This window comes from Heliangelus exortis, chromosome 6 (assembly GCF_036169615.1).
Source record: "Heliangelus exortis chromosome 6, bHelExo1.hap1, whole genome shotgun sequence".
Lineage (NCBI taxonomy): Eukaryota > Metazoa > Chordata > Aves > Apodiformes > Trochilidae > Heliangelus > Heliangelus exortis.
In genome coordinates this window covers 20519384-20537880 of record NC_092427.1, presented here as the reverse complement: position 1 = coordinate 20537880, position 18497 = coordinate 20519384, and the positions used below count along the sequence as shown (strand labels likewise).

The following is an 18497-nucleotide window of genomic DNA, read 5'->3' as shown; positions in this document are numbered from 1 at the left end:
CATAAAGAGCCCAAAACTGACCTCGGGATTCAAGGTGCAACCTCACCAGTGCCAAGCACAGGGGGATTCATCCCTGCCCTGGTCCTGCTGGCCACACTCGTGCTGATAGAAGCCAGGATGCTGTTGGCCTTCTTGGCCACATAGGCACACGCTGGCTCATATTCAGCCACTTTGTGATGGTGAGGACTCTTGGCCTGACTTCTTGCCAGTCCTCAGGGCAGCCTGGAGCTTTTAAAGACCTCCTGCCTGTTATGATCTTGTCACCCCATAGACATTGGCACCCACTGAAGGGGACCTGAAGCACTGCAATAATACAACTGGGTAATGATGAGATGGGTGACACAAATACAAGGATGAGGTTTGGATGAACTGCTTCTATGAGGTCTTTTGTGCCAAAAATTTCAAGGGGAGATAATTTTCATGTTGGTTAACTGCTGTTTGCTAGCATAATGGTAGCCAAAGCACCACTTCACAGAATCAGTGATGTTGGGTAAGAGTGACCTCTCTCCTTTGGCTTCTCCAGGGAAGAAAAGGAGCGCTGGATACGTGCAAAATATGAGCAGAAGCTCTTCCTTGCCCCACTGCAGTGCCTGGAGCTTTCTCTGGGCCAGCATCTCCTGAGGGCGACTGCCGAGGAGGACTTGCGGGCGGTCATCCTGCTCCTTGCCCATGGGACTCGTGAAGAGGTGAACGAGACCTGTGGAGACGGTGATGGGCGCACTGCTCTCCACTTGGCGTGCAGGAAAGGAAACGTAGTGTTAGTGCAGCTCTTGATTTGGGTAAGTACTTGGTGTCTGGGGAGGGGGCTGACAGGGTTGGCTTTCTTTTGACTAAGTCCATCTGCAGGACTGCCCAAACCTCCTTTCTTCTGGTTCCACAAAGCCTTTGCTGGTGTCCTGAGTCTAGATGCATGCTCTCAAAAGACAGCATTGTGATAAGAAAGTATATTTCTGCTTGACTGCTGCTACTTGATGGAAATTGAAGGACAGCGTAGGAACTGAGGAAAGAGAGATTTCCCCAACATCTGTTTGAAATGCCACAGTGGCAAATTTTGTTCCCCACACGAACTTCTCCCAGTAGAAACCTTTATGTATGTGTCTCAGTGCTGCTTATGTTGTCAGCTCGGTGTCCTACCTGCCTTCTTCTCCATCTCCCCATCCTCCATTACATTCAAACCAATTTGCCCCAAATCCACGTTGATGTTTGGTGGCACCGCAGCTACCAACACCACATCTTTTCTTTCTGTAGTATGGCGTTGACGTGATGGCACGGGATGCTCATGGAAACACAGCACTGGCCTACGCCCGGCAGGCCTCCAGCCAGGAGTGCATTGATGTTCTCCTCCAGTACGGCTGCCCCGATGAGCGCTTCGTCCTCATGGCCACTCCAAACTTGTCCAGGAAAAACAACAACCGGAACAACAGCGGTGGAAGGATGCCCACCATCATCTGATGAGTGCACTCGTGTATTCGCCGACTCGAATCACATCCGCAGCCTCATATTCCTCCATCCCTATCACAGCTCTGCTCTGTGAGTCTGGTAACTCTCCTTTTCCTTTTTCCCTTCGGTACATCCCTGTCCCATCCGGAAATGGCGTGTCTGGAGAGCACAAGGGGGATGAGGAGGAGCAAAAGGGGCTGAAGAGAAAGCAGTTGTTTCAGTGACAGCTCTCGAATGATGGAAACAAACAGGCGGGAGCGCCTGGGTTAAGCAGGACACGCTGTGCCTGGCACCGAGACCATGGGAGAGTGGTCTTCCCAGGGGGGAACAGGGGCTCCCCGAGCGTGGAGGGAAGGGGAGGAGGGAGAGGCAAGCACAAGAAGGAAGGAGCGATGGTGATTTTCCCTAACTGACAGTTAAGCACATCAGTACATTTCACCTCCAGTAAATGCGACGCCTGGATTTCATTCTCTTCTCTGAAGAGCTTGACGGCATAAATCAGAAGCAAGCACAGAGTTTGTCTGGTTTGAAGCTCCTATGATGGTATGTGTCAAATCAGTTGTAGCTAATCTGTCCGGGGAGAATACTGGCTTCATTACACTTGTATAGTTGAGTTCTTCCAGCATTACTGCTGTTTAATAGAACATGATTAGTCATCACGGAGAAAAAAGCATATTAGCTGAGGAGGTAGTTACATGGCACGCTTCGGTGATTGCTTGGATGTGATTGCAATATTCTTAGAAGCATCATATTATCTCAGACATGTTCTTTCAAGCCCTTGGAGCCCTCCTTTCTAAATTCACTGTCATAATTTAGTATCTGTTTAATTTTTCAGTCCAAAGAGAGGAAATGAGTTGCTGAGTGTTATTTGACTGCAGTCTCCTTGATGTAAAAACAAAATGGAAAAAATAAATAAGAGTAACTATGAAACACGGAAAGGAATAACGAATACTGCTAAGGAAAAACATTTCAAGTATGGTTAGTGAAATTAATAAACTCATTAAAGTCTAATATTTTTTCAGCCAGCAGAAATAGGTTCTGTCATTTTGCCAAGGTAAATGTGTTGAGTTTTTGGTCATTCCTGTGATGCATTGCCTAACTTATACAGATTTTTGTATTGTGTCTCTAGATTATATGTATGTAAAATCTATTTGAATAAAAAAAACCATAAATATGCATTGAATTTTTTTTTTTTTTTGTACAGACAATGACATCTCTGTTAATTTATAAACTGTAATGGATGTGAACTAAATAATGTGCAACTAGATAGGATCTGTGGATTACAGATCATTGTACATTGAAAATATTTCCAGTGAACTCTTGTTTTCATCGCAAGCCTTTGAGGAGCATATCAGAAGGAGATTATGGCATGTTTGGCATGATAAAAAAATGTACAAGACCTTTTAGGAAGAAAAAAGAGGCTGTTTCTCAGCGCTGTAAATATATTTTACTCCAGAAGTCAGGAAGCTTTCACAAGCCAAGACGAAAAGCCCGCGTCTGGCTGTGGGCAGATCAGATTTGATTAAGTTCAGAATTGATGGCCTTCATAGTGTGTGCAGGCCACGGCTGCACTTGACTCCCAGCTTGGCTGCTCTTGGGAAGAAAAATGGCTTGTGAAAGTAGCCTGGACAGTTCATTTGAATTCCAAGTTTTAATACTTGATTGGGTTGTTTTGGTATTACCGGGCAGATCCCAACTTCTCCCGTCTTCGGTGGAGGAGGAGTCTGGCCCAGGGAAGCAGTCTTGTCTGGGTTTTGGCAGGCAGAAAAGTGATTTATTTATTTTTAAGTGGCATATGGCAATGTGAAGATGGGGGACGGGTATATCATGGAGAAAGTGAAAAACTCAACTGAATTTGGTGGCAACGGAGCAAATAGGTGGAGGCAGTGAGGTGCATACAGCACAGTAATTTGCAGATCCATACCTGCTTATTTGTATTTCCCAAGACTCCAGTGGTGCTTTTCCTTGGGCCTCTGGTTTTCATTTGGCCTACAAATGGGTGTAGTGTAGCAACTGCTAAATAAACCAAATGTGGGCCAAAAGTGAAGGAAAAACCATCATCTGGTTATCTTAAAGAAAAAAAATAATCAGAAAGTTTCAGGCTTTATGTAAATTCATCAAAATGTAGAAGAAAAATAGCTTCAAGGTGGAAGCAGGAGAATATTGACCAGCTTTTCCTATCCAATGGTGTTTTCCTTTTGTACTCTGTTACTATATAGACCTTTGACTAACTGGGGAGAGGGGGGAATCTTTCTTCCACCAACCTAGGCTGGCTGCATCAGAGTAAGGCTACAGCTGATTCTCTTCATACTGGAATTTTTTTTTTTTCTTTTTTGAATTGAGGCATCGTCTGTTACGATTTCTATTTCTCCATCATTCCCACACAGCTCCCCAAGCTTTGGTATTGCAGATGGTCCTTCAGCAACAAGACTACCCATCTAACATCCAGCTGATGGGGATGCTTTGGAGCCCATTGTGTCTTGGTGCTCATGAGCTTCACACCTCTATGGAGGGCCCCAGGATTCAGGAATTGCAGCTCATGGTCCCAGAGGTGCTGTAGCTGCTTGCATCAAGTGCATTGCACCTGCAAGCCAAGTCCAGTGTTTTAAATGCATGGTGAGCAGGTTAAGGTCTCAATGCATGTCCCCTTTCCAAGCTGTTTTTTTCCTAAGTGAAAATATTTTTTTGTATGTAATTTAATGCTCTCTTTATGCCACCTTTCTCTTACGAAGCTGAGAGTGATCTTTGAGAAACAAGGACAAGCAGCAGACTGTCATGCAGATTTCACATGGAAAAATTATACACTCCTTGCATGAAAATGTTCTGAAGATAAATGTCAAAAAAATAAGGTGTTTCTAGGAGAGGAAATTCCCCTGCACTACAGGGGAAAAAAATAAAATAAAAGAAAGATATCTAGGCTAGCCAACTTATAACCTCATACTTTTGTTAAGCAGTAGCACAGTTTCCCTTAACCTAAGAGGGTTGGTTTTTTTTTTTTTGGTCATGTAAGCACTGGCAGTAACTGTATTGAAGTGGTGTAGACTATGTGATGGTTTCCCTAAATGTGTGGGGGTTTGTGGGAAGGATGCTGGGTTGTGCACTCAGTAGTGATTCCTTGGAAAGAGAGATCTCTCAGCAGTGTCTCTCTGGGTCAGGAGAGAGTTTTCTCTGGTGATGCTCCAGCCATAGGAAAAGAGACCCTGAGGGTCTGTGCCTCATGGGGTATTGGCTGCAGAATCAATCCCCTCTGCAGGTGGGTTTGGTTGCATGGTGAGAAGTTGTGTGGCACCTCCTGAGCTAGTGGGACAAGCATCTGGCAAGGAAGTTAGACCAGCATAGACTCCATTCCCTTCTGGCTTGGGGAGGGACCTTCCTCCCATGGATGTCAGTGAAGATGGAGGAAATTCTCCATGGCTGGAGTGTGGTGGAGCTTGGCTTTGTGGGCCAAGGTCTCCAGGCTCTGTATGTTTTTCAGGGGATGTGTTTGCACTTTGCAAAAGATGTTCTTGAAGCCCTCCAGGTGCAGCAACTGGCGCTATATCCCGACACTTGGAGAACCTGCAGGAATGGTTACCCTTGCTTTTACTCTCTTCCCCCCTCCATTTTCTGTTCCTCATCTTGCATTTAACCCCTCTTGTTGTTTTCATGGAACCCACGTGCCAGGCTGTTTATGCCCTTTGATCATGTTATGAGCAAATTAAAAAGAAATTGAGATCCAGTTAATAAGAAATCCCAGCAGAAACATGTTGACTAAAGCTATTTTCTCAAAAAATTGAGTCTGTGGCTGTGGTTTTCATTATGGTCCTCATTTAACCCTTTTCAGCATCCCAAATACCTTTAAATCTCCCTTCCTCTGCACTTTTTCCAGAACTAAATACTAAAAATAAATACTAAAATACTAAAAGCAAGTCAACCGTTGCTATTAACAGCAGCATTTTCCATTTATTAATTTTAAGCTAATTGTTGAATAGCAGAGATGAGTCTGATGTCTCCTATCTGCATCTGAACCTTCATCTTCCTAGAGCTGAGGAGGGCTTACTTCTTGTTGTTTATGAATATGTAAGATACAACCTTGGCAAAATTCAGGGTCCTGCCAGTGCAGAGGTTTGGCCAAGGGCTCCCATTGCCAGATTTCCAATTTCATTCACAAAAGAAGGGGGCAGAAGAAAAAATAATTTTTGGAAAACCTTGGTGTATTCTGGGCTCGGTGCTACTCAGAAAGCCGGGTGAGCTCCAGAGAGGTAGAAAAAATCTTTTAAGCATTTGGGCACAATGTATAATAACTGTGTGAAGGTTAATAATATTTAATTTCCCATCTTTTCTCTGTTTCTTTAAATTATGTGTTAGTACAAAAAAAGCTTTAGCTGCACTTGGAGATTTCCCTGACCAGAGGAAACCGAGTTAAGTAGGGAGAGGAATAAAGGTGGGAATACATATATGGGCTTAGAAATTATCTCTGGCACTGAAATGTAGGATATTTAGATTATATGGGGTTTAGATAGCTTCATCTTTTATATTTCTATGGAGATCGGGGAAAATGAAGTAATTTGTAGTTTCTAGTTTAAAGTAGTGATAGTGGAAACAAGCACAGATTTCACTAGGGGGTCCCTAAGGGGCCCTTCCAAATGTCTCGGGGAGCCACGTTTGCACCTTATCAGGGGACAAATGGTCACTGTGGCTGGAGAGACTCAAGGTAGAGGAGGACAGCCCTGGGGACCAATCCTTGGGGCAGCTCAGCAGGGTAGCAGGCAGCTTGCCCAGCCACATCATCATCAAGTGACTTGGTTTCCCCTCCAGTGGCTGCTACAGCGATGCACACATGGGATCTCCAGCTGTTACTCTTGGATCCTCAGAACTTCTGCAGTACTCCAGAGACAGTCATTGTGCCTCTGTGTTATGTACAAAAGGGGGAGGGGGTGGGTGGGCAGGAACACTTAACAGAGGTCTCACAGCATGCGTTTGGGGTGACCACATCACTTGCTGTCAGTGGATGCACCGTCAGCCCTCTCGTGTATGCCCCATTTTACAGAACCAATTGTGGGGTTTTTGTCTCTTGAGAACTGAGGTAGCTGAAAACACTTCCCTGGTCCTCTTGAATGATGAGGCACAGGGAGTAAAGCCCCTCGTGGCAGAAAGCCTGTTAGGGTCTGACCTGTGCTTAAGGCCAACCTCAAGCTGACATAGGACCAAGGAAGAGTTTTGGTACTGCAGGTGGGTTGTTACTTGGCAACTGGTTCCCAGAGCTGGGGATTGAATTGGGTTGAATTGGTGGATGAAGCAGGATCCTGAGGTAAAGGTTTGGGTCCTGAGGTAAAGGTGGTGTAACACGTGGAAGGCACTGGCTACACGTTTTGTATTTGGTGTATTTGGTTTATTTGGTGCTTCTGCATGTCCCACATACTGCTCAGAGCCATTGTGAGAATGTCTGCTCTGACATCTGCACATGAATCCAGGTCTGTAGCTAAATAGGTTCTCAGCCATCGGGAGGTCAGGACTTGAGAGGTGACTGCCTTGAGGTATTCCAAATACTCCAGCTCCTTCAGACAGCAACACTCAGCTTTAGAAACCTCTTACCTTGGTGACTGGGACTGAAGGAGCTTGAGAGGAGAAATCCCACCTCACCAGCCCTAGGGGTGTTGCCATGAGGAATGCCAGGGAAGGAGATTCCAAAGGTGAATTCCAAAGGTACAGAGGACTTTCTGCTAGAGGCCTTTTCGTTTCTATAAATTTGAGACTCAGTTTACTGGCTGAGGTTTAAGTGTGGGACCGGTGGGCTGGCTTCTGTAGCTGGTTCATTGGGTCCTGCTGCTGTTTGTGGGGCTGTTGGGGATGATGGCAGTGAAATGTCACTTAAGAGCCGTCTCCATGTGAGTTCTTCCCCAGGAGCAGCTCATCATCCCTCTCTCCATGTGTTCTTGGCTGTTATTCTCTGGCCCCACTGTTTTGCTGTGAGAGAGCCACAAACTAAAGCTAAGCTTTAGCCACAGCTAAAGCATTCCAAGGCATTGTGTGTACTGAGCAGTCCAGGAGAACTTGACCAAGTGTTGTTCACACTGCTTCTACTCTTGCTTTTGGTTTGTAAGTCCCACCAGAGGAAATAACAGGGTCTGACAGGGAGGTCTGGCAGGGTGGGAGAGGTGGTTTGGCCAAAGCTAGGTAAGGTGTGGTAGGAAACATGGCTGGGTGTGTGGAGACTTGGGGAGGGTCTTTTATTTCTCTCCTCGTGCATGTGATAAAGTAATTTCTTTGAAACGCTGTTGAAAAACCCTCCAAATGTTTTTTTATTCTGTTGTATCCAGAGATGCAAGATACACTGAAACTCTAGAGTTTGGTTTGCTAGTCCAGGGAGAAAACAAGGCATACCCATCCTCTGAACGCACAGCCCTTGGCTCCAAGGGAGTTTCCAGGGGTTCAGTCCATGTCTCCATCACTGTTTTAATGTCAGGAGGACCTCTGGCTTGTGGGCAGCTTGTGGAGGTGGGTGCACAAACCGAAGGGGTGTTTGCTTGTGCAAGGGGTGTCTTTGGGAACACCTGTGTAACAGTGACCTTGGGACTCTGGTTTGAGATTCCCAGCACCAGGTCTGGCTGCCTTCACCCCTGGGATGTGAGCATATCCCAAATGCTGTGCCAGCTCCAAGGCAAAATGGCTCTGGGACAGCAGCACTCGGATGGGCTGTGTCCCAGCCACTCTCAAGTCTAAACTTGACCCCTGGTTTCAGTGAGGTTGTCAACTGAGGTTCCATCAAGCCAGAATCTCTGTTTGGAAGCTCATCAGCGCTTGTGAAACTGATGCATACGCTTTTTTTTTTTATTATTTATTTATTCCTAACTACCCAATAACCACCTGAAAAGGCTGGCTTTTACCTTGGGCAGAGTTTAACCCCTCCCCCAAGTCTTTCAGTTTTTTTGCTTTGTGCTGTTTGTCTTCTGGTTGGGACGGGGAGAAAGGGAACCAGGTGAATAGGGACACCTGAGACCTGTGTTGGGAGGAGAGGCAGAGGATACCTAGCACATGGCAGGCTTTGCAGCAAGTTTTGGGGTTGGTTTTTTGTTTTGTTTTGCTTTGTTTCTGTAAATAGTAATGTATAAATGATTACAAGACAGTGTGGAAATTATAAAAAAAAAAATACGTCTTTTGTTGTTGTTTTTATATTACCTCATTCAGCAAGTTTGTTTTACAATGACTCAATGCTTTATTTATATTGTTTGTACTGTAATTAAACTGATTGACAAACATTTCACTTTGCTTGTTGTTTCATTTGATTTTGGTTTGATTAAGTATGCCAGTTTGTATTGTTTCCCTTTCCTCTCTCTCCATGTTGAGATTTTTGTGTCAGCTGTACAGTATTCTGAATAATTAGGAAAAAAAAATAATAAAAAAAGGAAAAAACCTTGTAAAGTACTGCAGAGAGAGGCTGCTATATTGTATAGGTCTCTTTCTAATAAAGACAAGAAAACTTGTTCGTTGCAGCTTGCTTCTTTGCCTGAGTCTTCATTGAGGAGTTCCTGAGATACCTGCCCTGGCCCCTCTTCCTTCTCACATTAATGCTGAGCTACTGTCACTCTTTGCCAGTAATAAAGATGAAGTATTACCCGAGACCTGGGATGTCAGAGGAGCCAGTAATGGTGCAAATTGATAAATTAAAAAGCAATAAGTCAACCAGATCATAATGGTATCTATCTAGCAGTTCTGAAAGTGCTTATGAACTGAATGACAGATCTCCCAGCAAAAATATGCAAGCTTTCATTAAAAACAGTTATTCTCCCCAAGGAAGGGAGAGTAGTAAATGTTGCACCTAAGCTTTAAGAGTCTCTGGAGAAGATCCAAGGAATTAGGCCAGTAATGGTTACGTCTGTATCCGCTAAATTGGTTGAAATGATCATTTAAAATAAGAATAATAAAACACCTTAAGGTCATGATATGGTGTGGTCTTATCACTTCTTTGAAGTAAAATCATGGCTCTCTATTAGGCTTCTCTGAACAAGTCATTTAAAGCCCTGAACAATGAGCAACTGATTGACATTTATTTACATTTTAAAGGTCTTATCCTGAGTTCATTGTGAGAAGAAATCAGGAATATAAGTAGGCCTGAGGAGAAGACAAAATATTGCCTTGGTGCAGAAGGCTGAGGTGAGTGATGGGATGGAGAGGGAAGGAAGAGGGGAGGTCATGAGTTTTCACCTGAGCAGCCTGGCACCTGGCCACAGGGCAGAGGGGTCCCTGCTAGGACCAGTGTGTCTGAGGGAGCTGATGGTACCACTGGTGATAGCAATGGCTGGGGGAAAACTACATAAGGCCAAGGGAGCTCTGTGGTATTGAGGTGGGTACATAGAGATGAGCAGATAAAATTCAGTAAATGTGCATTAATGAGGAAAAAAGGGGAGATGACTTGAATTACCTGCCCTGGGGTGAAGAATGAAATGTAAAATTTTAAGATCTGTAAAGGCACCATGGAGCAGGATGACCAATGCCACAGCCTGGCCATCCATGCTTGTCTTACCTTTAAAAGACACAGAGAGATCAGGGATGTTCAGCAGTGGGTAGAGCTATGAAGAGGTGGAAAAATTGGGGAGGTTTCCTCAAAATGAGAGTGAGGGTATGATGGCCATAAGTAGTGGAGAAGCAACAGATTGGGGCTGTTACTTCTCTTGGCCTTGCACCCAACGTGGTCCATGGGCTGATACCAAAGGGCAGAGCAGCCAAAATTGATCCCAGGATGGATGGGCTCTCTGCAACCTGTGATGGGGCCAGAGACCTTGCTGCAGCAGGATATTGCCCAAGAGAAGACCTGGCCAGGGAAAGGGAGTTTTGCATCTTCCCAGGCTATGCAGGACTGCCCATGGTGTGGGATCGAGTTTGGTTTGGTTTTTTTCCTTTTACAACTGCTTGTGCCTTGACCTAAAGCTGTTCATTCTTCAGGTTATTTCCCATTCCATTGGTTTCTCCACCTCCAGGAAGCTGTCAGTTCTGGCCTGGCTGATGCAGATTTGTTTGGGTCTTAGGGGCAGCTTTACATTTGATTTTTTGCTCTTTAGTTCTCCACATGCTCCAGGGAGGGTGTACCAGCACTGTGGCAGATGAAAAACTACAGGACAGCTTGTAGATACTCTTTTTTTTTCCTTTTTGGGGGATCTACATCACTGTTTTGTTTTGCAGCAACTGCACCTTTGTTCTTGCAAGGTTTTTCTCAACCCCGTTAAATCCCATCCCATTCCCAACCAGGGCTGAAGCAGGAGGTGGGTGCTTTATGTTCTCCCCTTTTGGATTTCAAACTTTGAAATGTGGAAGAACTTGTGGGTTCTCCCTGGGTGTAAAGCTCTAGTAGTGCATTTCTTAGGAATTATGCATCTCTCACCTCCTTTGCCCACCTGAAGAAGTGTGGGGTTTGATTTCATGATGGGCACAGGGGATTGTTTGTGCTCATTAATAACCATCCTTGTGTTCATTAATAACCCTCCTTGTGTTCATTAATAACCCTCCTAAGACTTGGTTTCTGGAAGATTCTGGTGCCAGAGATGAGAGAGCAGATTTAAGGATGTCTTTCATGACCCCATTTCTTACCTACCCCCAGGTCACTCCCGTGTCCTCCTGAGATGCTCTTAGCTGGTGGTGTTCACAGATGCCCTGGAAAAGAAGAAAATATACAACTGCAATGTTAACAAGGGTCTGAGAGGGTTTTTGAAGGAAGACTTGGTTCACATAATGAGAGTAAGGGGAACCCCCACCCTTATTTTTCCTTTTTTTGTTTTTTAAGAAAAGAGCAATTACCATAAATACTGGTTTACTGGTCTGCCATTAGGCCTCACTGTGTGTTTCCACCCTTGCCTACAAAAGCTTCACTTTGATGGATGCTGGGAGCACCAACTCGAGAAACCTTCACAGCCCAGAAGATGCTCACTCCCCAAGCACCACGTGCTTTTAGCCCCCATTCAGAATATTCCTGGGGCAGTTTGGTTCTTTTGTGTTCTTTAACACAAGTTGGGACTGGTCTGAAGGGAGCAATGGGATGAGATGCCCAAGGGCAGCATGCACAGCCATTGCCTGTAGGATGGTAGGATGGGGCTGACCCTCCCTGGTGAGCAGCTTTGGTTTCCAGAAGAGAGCCAAGCTCACCCAGATTCAGCTGGGTTCATAAACAGAAGCAAACATTTTATGCTTCATGGATATCAGCTGAGAGTACCCTTGAAGAGCCAGGTCAAAGAGCCATCCACACCAAAACATTTTTCTCCACCTGTGGCCAAAAGCCAATATGGGAGAAGAGTGTAAAAGCATATTATAAGGGTCTTTTGCTATGTATTTCCCCAGCCTGTAACTGTTTAAAATTCGGGGGCTTCCAAGGCAGCTGTTTCTGGTGAGTTTTGTAATCCTCTGGATTTTGTCTTTCATCAATTGTGCTGATTCCCTGAATCTCTTGATGCTTTGAGCATCCTACATCCTGCACCAATGCATTCCTCAGCTGATCCACCACCACCATCTTCCTCCCCTGTCCCCCTCCTCCCTTTGCAGCACCTGGGGAAGAGGGGTGGCCGTGGTGCCCCTGATTTGGAGTGCATTGCCCTGGTTTCCTTTCCTGCAGGCCCTTCCCAGGGCCTCATACAGAGTTGCTCAAGTTGTGGGAGGTGGAAGTTGGCATCCAGAGGTACTGCTCAGAAACCTGGCTGCAGAAACTCTGCAGAAATCCAGGCTGGGGAGCAGGGCAGCCCACACCAAGCTCCTCTGAGCTACCTGCCTTGAAGATTATCCCTTTGCCCCTTCCTTCTTTCTCTATTTCTTTATGGGGCAAGGTAGGTGGTGTTTGCAGGGAGGCACAGGTGATGGGACACTTAGCCCAGTGACACATTCCTGTTGTGTTGGGATCACCACCTCAGCCATGCCCAGACCAGGGCTTCCAAGCCCAGGAGTTACTGGGAGGACACGTTTGGGACGCGTGGTTTTACCCCTGCTGAAGCCACTAAATGAGCAGTAGGAACCCCAGGAGCCCACCCAGCAGCTGTTTATCTCCCAGTAAAGCCCTTAACTGGCCAATAAATGTGGTCACCATAACTGCTCTTGATGCTTAGCACCACTGCCAGCAATTATCACTTATTTATTTGCATTCTGCCACCCTCCTGTCCCCAATCTCCACTTCCCAACTTCCAGACCTGTTTCTGTTCAAGCCAGGGAGGCTCCTTGCATTTGCCAATGAGAGATAAATGAAACCATTGGAAGGCAGAATGTGACCCTGTGCCACAAGACAGAAGGGCTCAGGAGATGTGGAGCTGTAGAACCATCTGCAGGGCTTTCCTGTTGCTTGGGGAATTAACATGGGGCTCCACGGAGAATAAATGCCTGGGTTTTGCTCAAGCCTTTTAAGAAATGGCTGAGCATCAGAACTGCCAACACTGAGCACTGCTTATTGCTCAGTGGGAAGAGAACCTCCTGATCACCGTTTGCAGTAGAAAATAATAATTCATGGTCATTTTGCTGTAGGAACAAACAATCTCATGGGTTTGGACGATTAACAGAACTCGGAGAGTCAGTATTTCTACCTAATGGAGCCAGGGTTGGGATCCCAACTGGCCTCCAGCTGCCAGAGCTGGAGGAGAAGTGAACTGGAGAGACAAGGAAAAGCCGAATGCCCATCAGCAGCTGCCAAGATGGGAGGGGGGGGGGGGGCTATGCTGGAGGTAGCTGGTGGGTCCCCAGACACCAAAACACCTCATCCTGCAACTCAGACAGCAACAGATGGGCACGTGTCTTGAAATCCTGCCTCTGCTTTGGGCCCCACGGGGGCTAGGGGAGGCTTTTGCATCTGCTTTGCAGGCAAGGATGAACCCCTGCAAGCCTTTGGCCTCTGTGGTGGGATGAAAATGTCCATCAGTGTTGTGGTGTGGGTCCCCAGAATGCCAGCTCTGTGTCAGAAGGGAGGGACTGGGAGCCAAAATTGAGGTGTGAGATTGGTGCAGGAAAGGGAAGGGAAGAAGCCTGGCCCAGCTGAAATTAAAAATTGCCCCCCACACCCATTCATCCCTGTGTTTACCCTTCCAAAAGAGCTGTCCTTGGAGGCACTCTGGGGTTTGGGGGAGTTTGTGGGCTGGAAAGGGATTGTACTGCCAAGCAATGCCCTGGCAGTACTGGGGCAGGAGCCCAGGGAAGCTGGGAAGCCCCAAGAGCTGCTCCAGTTGCTGCTGAGGAAAGCAGATTTCAACACCACCTCCCCTGCAGCCCCAGCTCTTCTCCTCCCTGTTAGAGACTCTGCATCTCCAGTTGCTGATCTGCAGATCCAACTGGTAATGGCCAGGCTGATTGACTGCAGATTTCCCTGTAACTGAGCTTAATTAGCAAGCTAATCAGGTCTGAAGATGGTTCCAATTTATTTATTGGCTGATGGCTGCCACTAATTGGCCTGGTCAGTTAATCCTGGCAGTGCTAAAGTTTGTGCCAGGTGAGTAAATAATGTTGGGATTTCAGTTTCCAGCATTTCTTGATGCCAGCAGGATTGGCCCAGGAATGGGCTGGGCCACAGTGTCCCTTCCCCAGGGGTGAAGGGGTTCCCAGCACTGGGCCTGGAGGGAGGGTGATGCTTGCAGGCAAGGACAGAAAAGTGGCATATTCTGCCTTTTGCAGGCTGGCAGCATGATGGAGCTCAGACCCCTGCCAAAAAACTGTCCTTGTGGGCAAGGCAGTGTCATCCCTGGGTCACCTCTTTTGAAGGTGACCTAGACCAGGGCTTCTGCAACTTGCATTTCTCAGTTCCCTTCAGCTGCACAAAGGTGAGATAAAGAGAATTTATTTAAAAATAAGAATAATTTTTTTTCTAGATTCTTATTTTCTCCTGAAATGAGCAGGAATGTTAATGTTAGTATTTCCTGGGTTTGCATCTCTGGGCTGATGAGGAATGTGTCATGAGGAGAGTCAAGGAGAAACGGAGGCACCAGGTGCCACAGAGAGGCTGCCTCTCTCCTGAGGGTTGGGGAAGTGGGGAAGCAAGACCTGGGAATTGAAGAGGGAGGGAAGTTTCCTTCCCTCAGCTCCAGAAGTCCCACCAGCCAGAGGATGTGGGGTGGGGACAACATGCATGTGGGATCTCACCAAGCAAAGGAAGGAAGGGGATGGGATTCCCACACCTTCACACCCTGATGTAGAGAGGACCCGAAGAGAAGGAAGACAGGATGGAAGGGAGGACATGGCAAAAGAGCTTGAGAAGACACCTGCTGTGACAAAACCCTACACTTGGCTACAGCATCTTCCCTGAAGACAGCCAGTCCCGAGCTGAAGAGCACAAGGGCTGGAGAAGACCCCTCACACCTTCTGAATTGGCTCTGATCTTTCATGTTCCTCCAGATTTTAAGAACAAAAATATTTTAAAAAGCCTTGGGTCTAATTTGAGTGTGTCTAGCTTGAGCTGCCAGCACTGATTCCCATGCTGCTGTCCTCCTGTTTATTCAAGAGCCCTTCAGTGACAGTATTTTCTCTCCTGTGCAGGCACTTACAGGCAATAATCAAGCAATTTCTCAATCTCCTCTCTGATAAGCCAGGTGGTGGGTGGGTGTCAACATTGGGTGACAAGACAGGCATGGGACCTGCCAAGCCATGACAGGGCTGGATGGAGCATCCTTCTTTGGGGGCTGTGGAGTGTCCCATTCTGGGGTTTTCAGGTGATGGAGATGGTCCAGGCAGGCAGGAGAAGGAGGATGATGAACTGGATGAGGCCAGGAAGCTCTGACACTCGTGGCACAGGGGGGAGCACAGGCAGGCAGAAGAGTTTCATGGCTCTGAAATCTCTTGCTGGAGAGTGTTATTAGAGGGAGTAATTGGGATCACCTTACTTTACAAATGTTACTTTGCAGAATGAGACAGGAAGACAGATTGATCTTAACTATTATTCATTAAGGCAAGTCCTTTATAAATCCCAAATTAACAATTTCTCTTACAGAAAGACTTCTTATTACCCTTATTTCATGGGAACTTACTGCTGCTTTGGAAATGGGGAAATAAGGAAATAATTGAGGGGGGGGGAATAGGAGCCAAGCATCTGTTTAAAAAAAAAAGTGCAGATGTGTGTCTTGAAAATGACCGTTACTCTAATTCAGAAAGACAATTTTTTTGATAGATACCATTAGACCATGGTAATAATGATGTTCATGAAAGCCCAAGTGGCTTCTTAGCAACAAACAGGCTATTTGTAAGGGCTGGACTCTGGGTGGCAGATCTACAAGCAGAGAGGCTTTGCAGAAGGGCTTTGCTATCAGCAGTCCTCTCCAGACAGAAGGAACAACATCAGGTGGGGGACAGAAAGCTGCCCCTGTTGGTGCCAGTTGGACTGGGCAACTTTTTGGACTGATCCTTGACGATGTGTTTGGGATACGTTGCTGCATTCTGGAGGTCAGTTTTTGTGGCTGGAGGAGGGAAGAGAAAATTTCAGCCCAACTGTGAAAAAGAGGTGTTCATCCCCCCCCCCTCCCCCCCAAGCAGTGAAGAAAATCCAAACCAGTTTTGTCTACCTTTAGGTGTCTTCCAAGGCAGCTTTGGGTAAGGAAAAAAAACAAAAACAAAAAACCCCCCACCACAATTATTTAAGCTGTATAACTGTGCCCATGGCTGTTTGGGGAACACCAACAAGGGAGGCAGACGTGTCTCAAAAGGATTTGGGGGCTATGGCCCCATTTTCTTGCATAATTTCTGAATTCAGATGCTTTTGCAGCAAGAATTAAACGGGACTGGGAGCAGAAGGAAAACAGCAAAGATTTCTGTTCAGACTCGGGCAGATGCAGGTTTTGTCACCCCAGATAGCATCAGGATAAACAAATAAATAAACAAAAAAACCCAAACTATAAGTCACTGCCAACGCTCCTTTTTGGGAGATCATTTATGGAGTGTTTGTACCCTCTATAGCAGCTTGGAAGGGGTGAAGAGGGAAGAGCTCCAGGCACTTGGCAACATGCATTTACTCTGTAAGCTGCAGTACTGTGCTGTTGGTAACATGTTCCTAGGAAATTATTGACGGTAGTCACTGGTTTGTCTCTCACTCTGTTAATTAATAGGATTTGAGCATTAAAACTGCTCCCCCGGAGTCGGCAATAGGCCCTTTGCCACTAATTCAGTCATCCTGGCAGGTCAGCGTAAACACCCTACATTTTACTGCCGTTTTTAGATTATTCCCTGCTTTGTAATTATTTTCCCGGGGGACGAAGGGGGATTAATTCCAGGCTCCCGTTTCCTCCGCAGCTGGTGGCGGTGCCCCGGCACCGAAGCATCCTCTGGCAGCGGGCAACGCCGCCGATCCCGGTTCCCTGTGCCCGCCGCCGAGGGAAGCATCGTTCAGCCGGAGCTGCGCTCCTCTTCCTCCGCTCCTTTCGGAAAGAACAAGGAGGGAAGACTCGCTGCCAGGTCAGCCCTGCCGGGACCGGGCACGGAGTCCCCTGGGACATGGGACATCGGCTGCGAGAGGTTCGGGTGGCTTTATCGGGGTTCCCCAGCCCTCGCTCAAGCTCTTTATTCCCCGGGGTTTTCTTCGCACCGGGTGCTTTGGAGGAAGAGGAGAAGCATCCCGCAGGGTTGCCGTTGTCAAAGGGAGAGCGAAGAGTTTCGCTTACGGCTCAAGTACCCTGCTCTGTATTTATCTGTAGCACTCAATCTCCCTCCGGGCTGCGAGTCAGAGCACCCGGCGACAACTGCGTTTTGCTTTGTGGCCGAGATGCTGGGAGCTAAAGCAGAAATTTAAAATCCACGTAGCTCCGGAAAAAGAAAAAAAAAAAAAAAAAGAAAAAAAAAAAGAAAAAAAAAAATCACACACACACACACAAAAAAGGCAAACAAAAAACAACCCTCCATCCCTCCTTCCTCCATCAGGCCTGCTCGGAAAGGCGACCTTCCCCTTCTCTTCTGCGGCTGAGCCCAAGGGAAAGTTGGGCGAGGAAGTTTGCCGAGGCGGAGGGAGGGCGGCACAGCTCGGTGGGCGAGTTTAATGGGATCAGGTCAGTGTAATCCTGTTTGAGCCATTGTCATTCAGGCAGCCAAGGAGACCTCAAACTATAGGGGAAGGGGCTTTTAAAACCTCAGCGATCCTGCCACAAAGCCAGAGGCTGGGGCCGGGACAAAAGCGAGAGAGAGGATGAAGTGGCTTGAAATAAATAGATTAAGGCTCTCTTTGGGCCAGGCGTAGCGGGAGGGAGAAAAGAGCAAGCGAGGGGCGGGCGAGCATCCCGCAGGGAGGGGGACGACAGGAAGGGACGTCGTACCCACGGAGGATCCGGAGCGTACCCTCTCACCATGGGGCAGCCGCATCGGGACGCGGGGACGGTGCCTGTGCCCCCACCTCCCTCCCCGGACATGTGTTCCTGATGGGCTGGGTTAGGCAATCAATTTTTATGATGCAATTTATAATTCATACAGGTTGTCTTGGTGCATATGGTGTTGCTTTTGTGTGTCAGGGTGCCGAGTGCTTTATGATGGTGACGGCAGGAATTTGTATTGGCGGCTGCTTCCCGGCCTCGTCACTCTCCTCCTCGGCGATGAAGATGGATACAGCCCGGTAGAAGCCCGGGGAGGGGGGTCTGATCCTGCAAGACAGCAAGTCAGGAGGGGTGGAGGTCTCTGGCGGGGGATAATGTGCAGCCTTTTGGGGTCGAGGGAGATGCTCATCCCTCGGGGCGGTTATTCCCCGCAGGAGGGGTTCGCCACGCTCTGGAGGATGCTCAGGGGGGGATAACCGTAATGGCACCCCCTGCCCGGGCACAAAAGAGTCCTTATTGGCAGGACTGCCGCATCCCCGGGAACCGGAGGGGCAAGTAAGAGGCACAAAGTGGAGACCGGCCCGTCCCAGCTGAAATAATTAAACCAATTAAGTCAATACAAACAGAAACAAGGTGGAAGGCAAAGCTCCCCCCTCTGAGTAAGGGGGGTTGCAGCAGGACCTTTCCTTCCCCCCGCCCTGGCATGTTCTGAGTTTGTCCAGTCTCTGCCGCAGCCCTGGCATGCGGTGAGTTTGCCAGGTCGCTGCTGAGAGGGGGGGGGGGGGGGGATTTAAAAGCTGTGATGTCTTATTTCGGATGGAGGCGGCGCGTTCCACGCCC

General features: G+C 47.4%; 1 protein-coding gene and 1 long non-coding RNA gene across 11 annotated transcripts in view; one reads left to right on the top strand and one right to left on the bottom strand.

Moving 5' to 3' along the window:
- The window catches only part of AGAP1 (ArfGAP with GTPase domain, ankyrin repeat and PH domain 1), a 346938-nt gene extending 344320 nt beyond the window's left edge, over window positions 1-2618 (top strand). For all 10 annotated transcript variants that reach the window (XM_071747095.1, XM_071747094.1, XM_071747093.1 and 7 more), the window contains 2 exons: window positions 524-779; window positions 1249-2618. In XM_071747095.1, coding sequence (XP_071603196.1) covers window positions 524-779; window positions 1249-1452 — 460 coding nt within the window. In that variant the 3' untranslated portion in view covers window positions 1453-2618. The remainder of the gene's footprint in view (window positions 1-523; window positions 780-1248) is intronic.
- A 5076-nt stretch (window positions 2619-7694) lies between these two features.
- Window positions 7695-8194, bottom strand: LOC139797579 (uncharacterized). The gene is made up of 2 exons (XR_011726512.1): window positions 8107-8194; window positions 7695-8073 (listed from the first exon to the last, which is right to left on the bottom strand). It is a non-coding gene; the product is annotated as an uncharacterized lncRNA (long non-coding RNA).
- Between the last annotated feature and the right edge of the window lie 10303 nt (window positions 8195-18497).